Source organism: Solea solea, chromosome 15, assembly GCF_958295425.1.
Source record: "Solea solea chromosome 15, fSolSol10.1, whole genome shotgun sequence".
In the NCBI taxonomy this organism is placed as follows: Eukaryota; Metazoa; Chordata; class Actinopteri; order Pleuronectiformes; family Soleidae; genus Solea; species Solea solea.
The window spans coordinates 23,726,628-23,740,156 of NC_081148.1; the positions used below are offsets into that span (position 1 = coordinate 23,726,628).

General features: G+C 40.5%; 1 protein-coding gene across 1 annotated transcript; it reads right to left on the reverse strand.

Annotated features, from left to right (window-relative positions):
- Window positions 1–203: 203 nt before the first annotated feature.
- prokr1b (prokineticin receptor 1b) lies at window positions 204–12,744 on the reverse strand. Its single transcript, XM_058651982.1, has 3 exons — window positions 12,646–12,744; window positions 8,449–9,019; window positions 204–2,756 (listed from the first exon to the last, which is right to left on the reverse strand). Exons 2-3 carry the CDS (start codon window positions 8,913–8,915, stop codon window positions 2,051–2,053), a joined length of 1,173 nt encoding a protein of 390 aa, XP_058507965.1. The 5' UTR covers window positions 8,916–9,019; window positions 12,646–12,744; the 3' UTR covers window positions 204–2,050.
- Window positions 12,745–13,529: the final 785 nt, after the last annotated feature.

A 13,529-nucleotide genomic window follows, 5' to 3' on the forward strand; every position in this document is an offset into this window, starting at 1 on the left:
CATTTCTTGCGCACAAGTGTACAAGTGGTGTCTCCTCTTTTATTACCATATGCGCACAGAAATTGCAAAAACGTACAAAGAGAGCATGCGAGGAAACGAGCGGAATCTCAAGGAGCCTTTCAAGCACTCAAAGCATTTCACAGGGTTACAGCAAGTCTCTCCTGAAATATAACTGATGAGAACGCACAAAAATTCACTTTACTAATTGTTTTTCCAACATAACAGAAAAATACAGAACGCCACAGATCAATAGCAGCAGCAGCTATACAGTAATCATCATGTTTTATATACATAAACATTTAACGGCAACACTTTTGCATTGCAGTACAGCAGCAATGCGGCAATTGTATGTTGTAGTTTAGCAGGAAAGTAATTATATTATATATTATATGTTACCAACTAAGAGCTTGATGATGTGTGGGCGACACAAGAGAGGGTTTGATTTCAAGATAATCATAAATCATCAATTAAGTTTGATTAAAACAAATTAAAAAAGTTAGTGTAATGTTATTTACTCTCCTGTCAACAGAGCTGGAATTAGATTGTGAAATGACACCACAGTATTATGAAATGATCACCACGCTATTACCACGTTGGTATTGCACTGTGATTTAAATGTGTTTCTGATTTAAACATCAGATGTTTTGTCACAACACGCACAACAAATCACTTCACACAGAAGCACTGACGGTACCACAGACCCACAACGTTGATGTTACACCGGTACACACGCAAACGTACGGCCCTCTCTCAACTGTACGACCACCAGTTTCTGTGCAAACGGGCGACTGAGGGGAAAACAGGTCGTCTTCAATGTTCAATTCCATTTCTTTTGGCCACATGTCAAGCTGTCCCTGGGCGAGACATTTAACCCCATTTAACCTACTGACGGCTCAGCTTTGAGTGGTCATCAAGACTAGAAATGTGCTCTATACATATACAGAGAGAGTTGTATAGACGATTTATCATTCACATTTAGGCAGGCTTGATAGTGAGCACATAAAAGACACGTAATGACTGGGTGCAGGTGAACATTTGTCAATCTACTCTCAAGCCAGTGGTTAGAACACTATGGTGGTGATCAGTCTTGGATCATTTACTTAACCGAGCACTGCTTTCTCTCTTGGGCTACATTCATATTACTCCATTTTTAAAGAAAAAATGCATACATTTCCTCAGTGTTTATAAGAAGAAAAGTTTGAAAATGCTGCCAACTCTATTGTTATTCAGTCAGAAAGTGGGACTTTTTCTGATGTTTACTTTCGGTTGAATCAGAGATTGGATGAGGATATATTTGACAAATATAAATGACATTATTAAAATGGCTGAGTTGACTCAATAGCATGTTGCTACTTTCATCTGATTACATTAAAGCTTATGCTAGCTTGTTAAATCCAACAAGAGAGTTGCAGCAACGTCATGGCAGAAAAGGTACCAACCACAGCTGTTGCTCGCAAACAAAAGACGTTTTTTTGGGAGCTACTGCCAAGAAAAGGCTGATGCAGAGCGATCCAATGCTCTGGAGGCGTAGCTTCGAAGGTCTGAAGAAGGGGCTGGGACTTTTGAATTCAAAATGTGACCTGCTTCAACTGTTTTTCCAGGATCTCCAACCCCAACTTTAAGACTTTTTGTCTTGTAGTGTCAAATGTACAGTTCCTCAGGTTGGCGATTGATTTGTGACTCTTGCGCAATGAGCTGTGGGTAATTCCATTAGTAGAGGTGCCAATTTATAGAAAATGACAATAAAATACTCAACATGGCACAACACAAACAGACTGGGATTAAGTGAGGGTGCACATTGGGAAAGGGCCACTAAGATCTTTGATCTCCGTAAACACTTACTTTCAGTGTCTGTTTAACATGGTCTTTGGTCTCATGGCAGAAATCCTCATTCAGATTAGTTCTGATAAGGTGCTGAAACACTTATCTACACAGTAATCAAGACGTCGCCTGAAAGAGCCTTTAGGGTTTTCTTTTTTCTGCTATGTAGTTTTTTTCGTATCAACAGTTAAAAAAAAATCTCAACGACTGATTACACATTTTCTTCCCTTCACCTCAGGTGAATACATTCGGTTTCCTCTGTTACGGGCAGGCTGGACGTCTTCATATCCATCTCATCCGCAGTCTTACTGGGGGCGTATGTTGACCTCCAGCGCAGCAATACAATTTTCTTCAGATGCTTCACTGTGTTGTTTTTGACACTGACAAAACAGAAGGTATTGATCATGCTGTTGCTCATGGCAATGCACTCGATGATGTAGAAGGCCACCAGTGAGTTCTTCTGTCGAGAGATCAGCGTCGGGTGGAAGTCCCGCAGGATGGTGTAGCCGTAATATGGTGCCCAGCACAGGATGTACGCGGTCAAGATCCCGATCAGGACCATCACCGTCTTGCGGCGGCAGCGCAGCCGCTTCCTGATCTGCTCCGTCTGGAACCCCGGCACGTTCTTGAACCAGAGCTCTCGGGAGATTTGGGTGTAACACATCGCCATGACGATCACCGGCCCGACAAACTCCACGGCGAAAACAACCAAGAAGTATGAGCGATAGTAGGCTTGCTGGTCCACGGGCCAAATCTGGGCACAGAAGACTTTGTGAGTGGTCGAGGTGCTGCCGCCATGAGGGTACATCGTCTCTGAGGCAAAGTAGGCAGATGGGATGGATATCAGTATCGGGACAATCCAGACTCCAGTGATCAGCCAGTACGCAGTTTGGTACTTCATACGAGGACGAAGAGGGTGAACTATCGCCATGTACCTGCAGGAACAGACATATGTTTGCATTGAGGAGGCTGGAAAAACAAAACACAGAACTTTAGTACAACCACTGAGAAATATTCTCTCCCGAGTTCCTAATTCCTCTCTGTCTGTGTCCTCATCTTGCAGGCTGCAGGATCCAGATCGTCATTCATATCATATCATCACCATTATTATTATGCTATAATAAAAGTTGATATCAGTATAATTTTGTTAAAGTCTTTGAGTCTGGTTCTGTCAGAGATTTCTTCTTCTTATGTTAAAAGGGAGTTTTTTCTCTCCACTGATGCCTAGTGTCTTCTCTCTTTAATATCATAAAGGTTCCTGCCTTGAGTTAACAGTGCCTTGAGATAATGTATGTTGTGATATTGTTGAAGTCAAAATCAAGCCTGAGGTGCTTGTAGTTGATCTAAATAGTCAAAACAAGATCATCTGCTCCCACAGGGTATCATCTTTTCTGTTTTCCTGCAAATCAGGACACTGGTCTCAACTTAACACTGACATGGTCAGGACCTGAGACTGTTGGAGGACAGTCTCAGGTCTAAAATAGGCGCCCCCTAGTGGTAGTATAATTAACAGCAATCTGGTCCAGTGGGTGTGTCATCATCAAGGAGCTTTGGCGAGGTTTCCACTGGCAGTTCCCTTCGTGGTTAATTATACTTTGGTGTGATCAACACAGGTTCAACTCTATTACAAAAGATACCACACGACACGCTAATTGATTTTCATTTCATTGTCTGTAATTTACAGCCTAACCCGAACCCTAACCCTAGGACCCACTTTTTTAGTCCTAACCCTAACCTCACTAACACTTGTGCCTAGTTGGATTGAAAAATACCGGTGCACTAAAAACATACGGATCGTATTCAGGTATTGATTGACCAAAATGACCCACAGTTACTAATTTATAATTACTAATTTCTAGTTTGTAAAACCTGGTACTAATGAGGCAGAACCTAATTTCTCAAAGAAAAGGTTGAGTTTACCCCTAAAAATATAATTTTGGTGAAGTTAATATGAATGTTATGACCAGTGGGTCTTGCTTTCCCTTGAGTGTTTGTGTGTGTTTTTTTCTGTGCATTTTATGTTCGATACATGTTATCGCACCATGTTCTCTGTGTGTTTTATAGTATTTATACAGCACATTGAATTTCTACAATGAAATGCACTTCATAAATTGCCATGGCCATTTGCGCAGCCTGTTCAGCAGTCTGAGTGCTGAGCACACTTGAAATTGCTTTAAGATTAAAGGTCAGACATTCAGTGAACTGAATTTTAACACAGTTGTATAAAGTTATTTTAATAATAACTATCTACGCATGGAGAGATAGTGATTATTTTGGACAAAGGGTGATGAAGATGGAGCTGCCAGTCAGGAGGGAAAGAGGAAGACCACAGAGAAAGTGGACATGAGGACACAAGGGAAAAAGAAGACAGAAGAAGAGATGGTTGAGAAAGTTGTTTTAATGCAGACAAACTGTACGGAAGTTTTTCTTAAGGTGCAGGCTGTAATCAAGATGTAAATCAAAAAGGAGGAAATAAAATCAAATGAAAATTTGTTTCAGTTATTGTAAAACCCACAGACTGTCTGTCCGCCTGTTTATCGTCGACCGCTTTATCCTCCATTATCGCAGTGGACGCTGTACCAATCTCAGCTGAGACAGGGTGACAGGCGGGGTACACCCTGGACAGATCGCCAGTCCATCACGGGGACACATACAGAGACAAACAACCATTCACTCTCACACTCACACCTACTGTCAATTTAGTGTGTCCAATGCTCTGTGGGATGGAAACCGGAGAACGCGGAGAAAACCCACGCACACACATGGATAACACACAAACTCCATGCTGTTACAAACCAGATCTTGAAAATTGTTCGGTACCTAATGGGCCATTTGAGATGTATTTCAGCAGGAAAACCCACGGGCGTCAATGATCACAGTAACAATGGAATTCAACCATCATTAATGTGATTATTCACGCATGTGATTCTCCCTGCTGTGACCTGTCACTGATTTGTTGCAGGATGAAACTCAGAGGTTAGATCAGGTAAAAAGTTCATCAAGACTCGATCCTCTGCTGCAGTGTGATTATGCAAATGCCCCTGGAACACAGTTATATCAGTAAACAACAACCACAGTGAAGACGCTCGGCGGCAGCAGCTCTGTGGATTCTCTGTAATCCGCCGCCGTCTGTGGAGCTGTCGCTTTTTTGCCAACACTGTCAGGAACTTCCCACAATTGCGGGAAGATACAAACTGAACAATCATTTATAATAATTACTTTGGCACAGTAAACTCTCTGTCCAGCCTCATTGTGATTTTGATTTGTGCACAAATCATTCACGGCTCCTTGCAGAGCATCTAAAATCTGTGCCATACTTTATAAATCTTTAGATGTTCTGTGCACATGTAGCGAGGGGAAGTGTTGTTATTGACTGAGCGAGGTTTGATTCATGCCTCTCAGCAGCACAGTAAAAGGCTCATTCGTTGCCCCTGTGGCTTTTGCAATTTATGTGAATACATTGTCAACTCACAGATATGCGAAAGCTCGTGTTTCTGAAGCAAAATTACTTCAGTCATTTGCATATAAACACGCATAATAATGTAATAGTGTTTTTGGCCTTTTGAAGAAATGAAGGGCGATTGAATAATTACATTCAGGCACAAAAAGCACCTGGTTAGAGCACGGAGAAGATTACGTTTTATTCCTCAAAGCTTTTGCAGCCTATGGAGAAGTGGAAGGGTTAGTAACTAAAGGGTCACTGGTTCTGGTTCTAATCCCAGGAGGATTTAAGGGGTGACATACAATGGTTTTTGGGTACCTTGCTCTGTAAGTGCTGCCCACTGCTCCTGTGCTGGTTTGTAACAAGTATGGTTTAAATCAGTGTTTCTCGGTCCTGGTCCTGGGGATCCACTGTCCTACATGTTTTAGACGTTTCCCTGCTCCAACACACCTGATTCAAATGGTCAGCTGATCAACGAGCTCTCTATGAAACCCTGGTGACGACCCATCCGTTTAATTGAGGGGAAACATCAAGGGCAGTGGGTCCCGAGGACCAGGATTGAGAAACACTGGGTTAAATACTGGCGTGTGTGTGTGTGCAAATAATTCTGATTCTAAACTTCAACAACTATTTGTTGCTCTTTCTCTTTCACTTACCTCTGTTGTTTCCTGTTTTGTTTGGAAGTGTTTCCTTGTATGTACCTTGTTTAGTTTGACTTCCAGTCCTGTCTTTCCCTGTTGATTCTCTGTCCTGCCCTTAATGTGTTTCACCTGTGTCCCATTTGTCTCACCTGTGTTTAATTGTCCCTGCCTCCCTCATGTATTTTAGTCTCTGTGCTGGTTCATTTTGGTTTGTTTGTTAGTTTTAAGGCCACATTTTCAATCTTGTCTGTTGCTCTGGCCTTCTGTGATTCAAGGTTTATTTTATTTTATTTATTAAAGACTCTTTTCCTGTGTTTTTTCAGTCCTGTGTCAACTGTGCGTGAATTCCTATGTCGCATTTTAAAAATTATTCGGAGGGAGACGGAAGCAACAACTTCATGGAGCTCAGTGACAATATTACACTTTACTTTTTTACTTTATATCATTTAGTCCTTCTTTCAATTGATCCAAATTATAAAATAAAATAATACTGAGCAATAAGATTAGCAACAAACATTCATGGTTAACGCTTATACTAACAGCTGGAAGGTGAATGCTCGTCAAAGCCTTGCTGATCGGAGCCGAAGCCGATTCAAATTTCATTGTAGAGTTATTTGACCCATGAGTGAAAGCCTATTTAACTCAAAAACATACTTAAACCTGAGTGATAACACTGTGTAATGAGGTATATGTTAGTCACTCATCCCTCCACCTCCGTGTTACAATTCCTGCCTCACTATCATGCAACAAACTGTTTCAGTATTAAATTAAAAGTAATAAATTCAAAAGAAAAAATTGTGTGGAATGTTCAAATCCAACATTTTCTATGGTTTGGTTAGCTTCATTCACAAAAGTTCTATTTAGCCTTGAGAAAGAAGAAACATGTCAGGAAATGAAACCCATGACCATCCATAACTATAACAAATTATTTACACTTAAATTAAACTCTTAAAATGTCCTTGGTGTCTGTATATCTGCAAATCACACAACAATGGCAGCTGTTCCTGTTGGTTTCCTTGAACCTTGAAGTTCACCTTTCATTACATTTTACCAAGGACTCCCGCTCAATCAGTCTAGTATTTTGTTAACACGTTTAATTTGTCTCATCCTGTGCCAGAAGATTATGGAGTAAATAGCTGGCACAAACAGAGAGGGAAACACAGATGCTACCTATCGTGAGTGGATGTGGACCTGTTGCCTGCTGAGCAGAGCAGCAGGAGACCTGTTGGGCTTCTTCTGGAAACTGATTATCAAAAATTAATCAAAGCATCTGTTTACATCACCTTTGAAGTGGAAACCTGTTTATCTTTTCATAGGTTTGTGCATCGAGACAAATCTGAGCCAGAGCCGTAGCGTGGTGCCATGCAGTTCACAAACACCCAAAAAAACACAACTGCATCATTGATAAAAGAACATTTCCACTTCAATGTGAATAAACCAAGCATGAGAACCAGGATAAGTTTGTAGTCGTTCTTGTTTTGCAGCATCTTTTGGTAGGATTTTTTAAATCTGTTTCAATCTTAAGATATTTCCATTGTAATGCAAATAATCTTTGCAGTCTCAGCCTCTCAAAATATCATGAAAATTACATGTATTTGGACCTCATATACAGACCTCATATCCATGAAGCAGAGTATCCAAAACAATTATGACCCAAATAACAATATAAATCATGACAAGAGCAAATTTTGTCGGATAATGTGGCGGCTAATTTACAGCCGTATCTCTAACACCTGGTGTCATTTTGAATTGGTAAAAATTGGTAAAAATGAAATAAAACTTAATTTTATGCACATTATGCCAAACACAATACACATAAATCTCGACTAAAAGTTTCATATAACTCTGCAAATTTGTTTTAGCACCCAAAAAAGTCTCCTCCGACCCATCAGTCTTTGAGAATCACTTCAATAAAGGTAAGATTTGTAGAAAAAGAGATAGCTTTGCCGCAGTTCTTTCATTGAAAGCTCCAGTGAATGACCACTGTTGCTCCCTTGTTGAATTTTGAGTGAACTCCCAGACTCCTGCTGCCCTGTTGCTCGTCACATTTATCCTCTCAAACGTCTGAAAGCAGTATAATCTACTGAATGTTTTTCGTACGAAGTTCTTGGCGTTTTTAGCTGTTCTCAGGCTTGTTGCAGGTATGTCGCTTTGGATCATTACAACATTACTGTTGTGCTTTCTCTTTTTTTTGTCTGCTTTGATGTAAAAACAATCATTACCTATTGGCGATCAACTTTATCAATTCAAATCTCTGCTGTCAAGGCTACAAGAATTACGGCTAACTCACACGTAAAGTCAAGGTCAAAGTGTTGCTGAATGAGAATAGACTTAAATAAACATCAGTTGCAAGGGAGTTACGATTTTCTTTCACCCAATCAGCCGACTGTCACGGGTGGAGCTGGTCTATCTGTACCATTTTACTCTGGTACCCAAACAAAAGGGTTATTCTGGTACTATTCCAAATGGAAACACATACCAAACGAACCGTTTCACTGTGTAAACACAGCTCTAGGGAGCTGTCTAAGGACAATCTGAACTCACCTGTCAATTGCAATGGCGAGCAAAGCGTTTGTGGACACGTAGAGCGACACGGTCCGCAGGTAGTTGATGGAGGCGCACAGCACCAGTCCGTGGCTCCAGGAGAGCTGTTTCACCACATAGTAGTCCACCAGGAACGGGCAGCACACCACGGCCACGATGATGTCTGAGATGGCCAGGTTGGCGATGAGCAGGTTGGTGAGGTTGCGGAGCTTTTTGTAGCGCGTCAGCGTGGCGATGAAGATGAAGTTTCCCAGCCCGCAGATGAGCATGATGGAGACGAGGACCACGCCGATAACAATGGTGGCCACAAAGAAAGCCTGGCCCTGTGTGGTGTCTGGGATGTCATCGGGGGGGATACCGTAGTCCATGTCGTAGTTGTCCACGTAAAGATCCAACTTTCCTGCTGGGTGACCCTCCTGCATCTCTGTGTACGCTGCCACCATGTGGCTGATGTTGGAGTCGCCCATGTTTATGGCAAACACTTAGAGTAACGGTGAGATCCGGCACGTTGGGTGAAAGAAGTTCATGCTTTCTTCACACAGTATGGACAGAAACGGAAGAGCGTCTCCACCTGAAACAGAAAGTTGCCATTAGGTCCGCACATGTACTGAATATCAGTGTTTTCCAAAATTTCTATGTGGGGGAAAAAGTTGTATAAAGTGATACTGCGACAAATTTGTGCATAATATAGGGAAGAATGTAATATCTCTTTTTTTGGGGGGGGGGGGGGGGGGCATAATTTTATGCATTTCATTTAAAACATACACACATAGACCTTAACTAATAGTTTAGGAAAATTCAGTTCACCCAAAGAGTGAAGTCCAGGAAGTATCATCTAAACTGCAGTTTGCCACCAGGGGGCAACTGCATTTGGTTGCAGTTTTAGTGGAAGTCTACGGGAAAATGAGCTTTTACTCAAATAAATAATTACCTGTGAAGTTAATTGTCTCGATCATTAGTCTCAGCCCTTCTTTGATAGGGCGTGATTAAAATGTTCTAAGTTATGTTTCCATTTGGAGGAAAATGGATGCTGAAGCACGGCGTGTATGGGTGGACATCAGTGTGACTGACAACTGGTATCATCCAACATCTGTGAATTTCCCATGGTCAAATTCCAACTACAACACTACATGAATTTGCATACAGTATGTGGTCTATGGGACTGCACAATATCGTGAAAATGTATCGTCATCGCAAGACACATATGACGAAGACCACTCAAATTGCAATAAATGTATCATTTTATCCTGTATTTATTTTCATCCATCAGGTTACAAGGGATGTTTCTGTTTTGAGAAACATAAAGTTTCAAGTGGGGGATCAAGATGCTTCTTTTTTTTTTTTTTTACAGTGTCTACATAGGCAACTCATCAAAGTGAGCAGCAAACCAAATACCTGCACTATTTATCACAAATCTTAATTATTGCTATATTCAGCAACATTTACGCACATCACATGTACTCCTTCTTTTGCACAGCCCTGGTTCCTACGTCAGAATTACTCATGCAGGGCCCAGATTCAAACAAATGACACAGTCTCAGTGCTCCGGGCAGGATCAAGCTGGCACACGTTACATTTTTATGATTTCTACTGATGGAACATGTTCGTGGGTGAGGTCATTACATCTAGCAAAGGACAATAGGAGGTTGTCATTTTCCAGAGAGCAGGACAGAGAGGGCTGGGCTCAGCGTGAAGACGGGGCTTTTAGTTTCAGTTTGCTGCAGAAGTGGTCAATTATGCCCCCATCTGTTCATAACAGACAAACAAACCCATAATTTAAAAACCATTTAAAAGAAAACAGAAAAGGACGCAATCTTGCTGCTAACAGTACAGAGATATTAATAAACAAGAGAGACTATATTTTCTGATCCGAGTTATTTCTTTCGAAAATAATAAAGTCATGAGTACAGAGATATTAATAAACAAGAGAGACTATATTTTCTGATCCGAGTTATTTCTTTCGAAAATAATAAAGTCATGAGTACAGAGATATTAATAAACAAGAGAGACTATATTTTCTGATCCGAGTTATTTCTTTCGAAAATAATAAAGTCATGCCCCTCTGAATATCAGTAAAGTAAAACTGCTTCTTTATGATGTAATGTCATGCAAATATAACCTGACAAAAATGCTTCCTCTCCGCCGCAACAGAAATGTGTTTTAAATTACGTCTCTTGTGTAATTTATGGAACTCAAATTGGGTCCACCAGGTTTGCCGAGCTCTTAGGGTTCACGTCAGCCCTGTAAGAGCAAACTATAGTTGGTGAATTTAAATTTAAAGAAAAACAACCACACAAAGGTTGGAGCCTATTTTATGTGCGAGAGAAAGGCTGTGATTATGTGACTCATTCTGTTAGTGACTAAGACTCATCATCAGCTCAATTACAGACGCATGGCTTTATCTTATAAAAGTCCTAATGGAACTCATGAGGGCGTAGAGCACAACCTATAGACCAATGATTAATTATATGAAAGGAATCTCAATGAGGGTGAAGCATACACAGGTCCAGTCCCATTACCCAACCACTGCTTACTTGTTCTTGACAGGTTTTACAATGAATTCATTGCATGAGTTAATATTATTTGCTGAAATAAAATCAGAAAAAAATAATTTTCTGTCATGACCTAGACAAATATTCCTATTTATAAATATAAATATATATATATATAACATGTTGACATGAATATACCCAGGTGTAGATGTTTACAGCAGTGGCAATAAAAGTACTATGGTTATGAAAGGTGATCATTTAGAGTAAAATGTCTTGAGTATTAATGTCAAGTTGAACAAAAATGTATTTATTATTATCAGTGTGCAATTAATATTTTGTATATATTAGTAATTGTGTGGGGGAGAGTTCCATATGTGTGTGAATAGTACATGTGTGGTCTCTTTATACTCTACACCAGTGTTTCCCAACCCTGGTCCTCAGGGAACACTGCCCCGCATGTTTTAGATGTTGCCCTGCTCCAACACACCTGATTCAAATGGTCAGCTCGTTACCAGGCGTCTGCAGAAACCTGGTAACGAGCTGTTCATCTGAATCAGGTGTGTTGGAGCAGGGCAACATGTAACATGTAACATGTGCTCTACACAAACAGAGAAGAGAAGGACAGAGACATCTGTCCATACTATGCGTTGATTTTGTCCATCGTTGTGCAATGATGGTAAAAATGGAGCAATACCACCAGAAATCGTGGGGGGGGGGGGGGGCAGTATAGAGTAAATAGTCCATGTTTGAATCCAGGGGCGAAACAAGAAGTGAGTTGTCAAAATTGCGGCAGACATATGGAAATCGTAAACTTCCCTCATCGGCAACATTACAGTAATGTGACGACTTGCATTTAGTGGCCTTACAATTTCCACCGCTGCAAAATCTGCTTGCGTTTCTGTCAATTTCGGATCAAGCAAAATCGAATAACCTCTTCAATGGTTCGCTACCCTCTAGAGGAGGGGTTCTCATGACCGGAGGCAGATTTATTCCCAAACTTTCTGCACACTCTTGTCAAAATTCTTCAGCTCCAATCAGATCACATACCCTGATTTATACAGTAGAAAAGTATTTCGGATTTTCCTCCAAGAACCACCAGAGGAAGCTCATGTACCACTGGTGGTACATGTACCACAGTTTGAGAACCGTGGCTCGAGAGGTATACTTATTGCATAACGTCCATTACCAACATCAGAGATGCACTGAGGTATAATGTTTACAACAGACTGACATAAAACAGACATAAATTGCAGTATTAGATTGGTTATTATAGAAATGTTATAATGACCATAAAGTATGTTATTTCTCAAATCAATTGTATACAATGTCTGCAGAAAAAAAACATTTTTCAGAGAATAAAACTGATTCTACAGGTTAAACCTATTTAATTTCGACAAATATCTTCTGTGAAAAAAGCCTATTACACCAGGTTTATTCATGACATGCTTGAACATTATACTGTTTATTTGAGTTAAAGTCACTGACAATGTTATAAGACCCACTTTCAGTCACATCATTCCAATCAAAATGCCAAAAATCCCACATTTTGACAGACATAAAAACTGGTGCCCTAAGACTGTGTATTCAAATAATACATATGAATTCCCATTATATGGATCCTGCAGTGACAGTAAATACATCCTATTTGATCTCAATATTAAGGCATATAAGTCTTATATTTAAACCAAACTTATCAGGAACTTACCAGAAACTGGATGCCGATGGTTCGTTTCTGAGGTGATAAAACATATATATCTATATATATCTATATATCTTATTTAGTGATCATTTCAGTCGAGGTCCAGGTGTGATCTCCTGAGTAATTGGACGATCTCGCAGCGCAGAGAGGATCCTGTCTGCTGCCACAGCGCTGCTCTGCTCCTCTCTCCTCTCTTCTCCTCTTCCTCCTCCTCCTCCTCCTTCTCTTCTCATTGATTCTTAACGCTGAGGATAAAAAAGTTGCCTCTGTTTCTGTTCCGCGCGACGAGGTGAGGAAACGAGCGTGTCGCCTCTGCGCGCGCCCGCGTGTGTGCGTGAGTGGGCGTGAGTATACTTGTACGTATGTCTTTGTGGGGACCAAGTACACACAGAACCCCTAGACAGCCCGGACATTTTGGGGACATTTTGACTGGTCCTCACACATTTAAGGCGTTAAGACGTGGTTTTAGTGATTTAGGCATTCACTGGTTATGGTTAAAGTTCACCAGGTAAATGGAAGTCTATAAATAGCCTACTGTGCAGGAAATGGTCAATATTAGGTTAAAGGGTTAGGTAACATTTCCCATTCCTTAAATGTATGGAACAGGGAAAGAAAATGGAAGTTTCCAAAAAAAGAAAATAGCATGACGTTCCCATGTAATTGGCTGTATAACAAAGTTTGTCACAGTAATGCTGCTTCAGCCATTTGAAGGGAGTTACATGATAGACTGAGACGCCCAGTTGAGGTAGATCGATTAATCAGTTTGACCCAAATAAATTCCAAAAAGAGTTGTGTCTTTTCAATGTATTTAATAGTTTCTTCATTCTCTATTTTTGTTTAAAATACTGTATGCATAATTGCACTGCAGTGGTGACTTTAAAGTGGTGTTC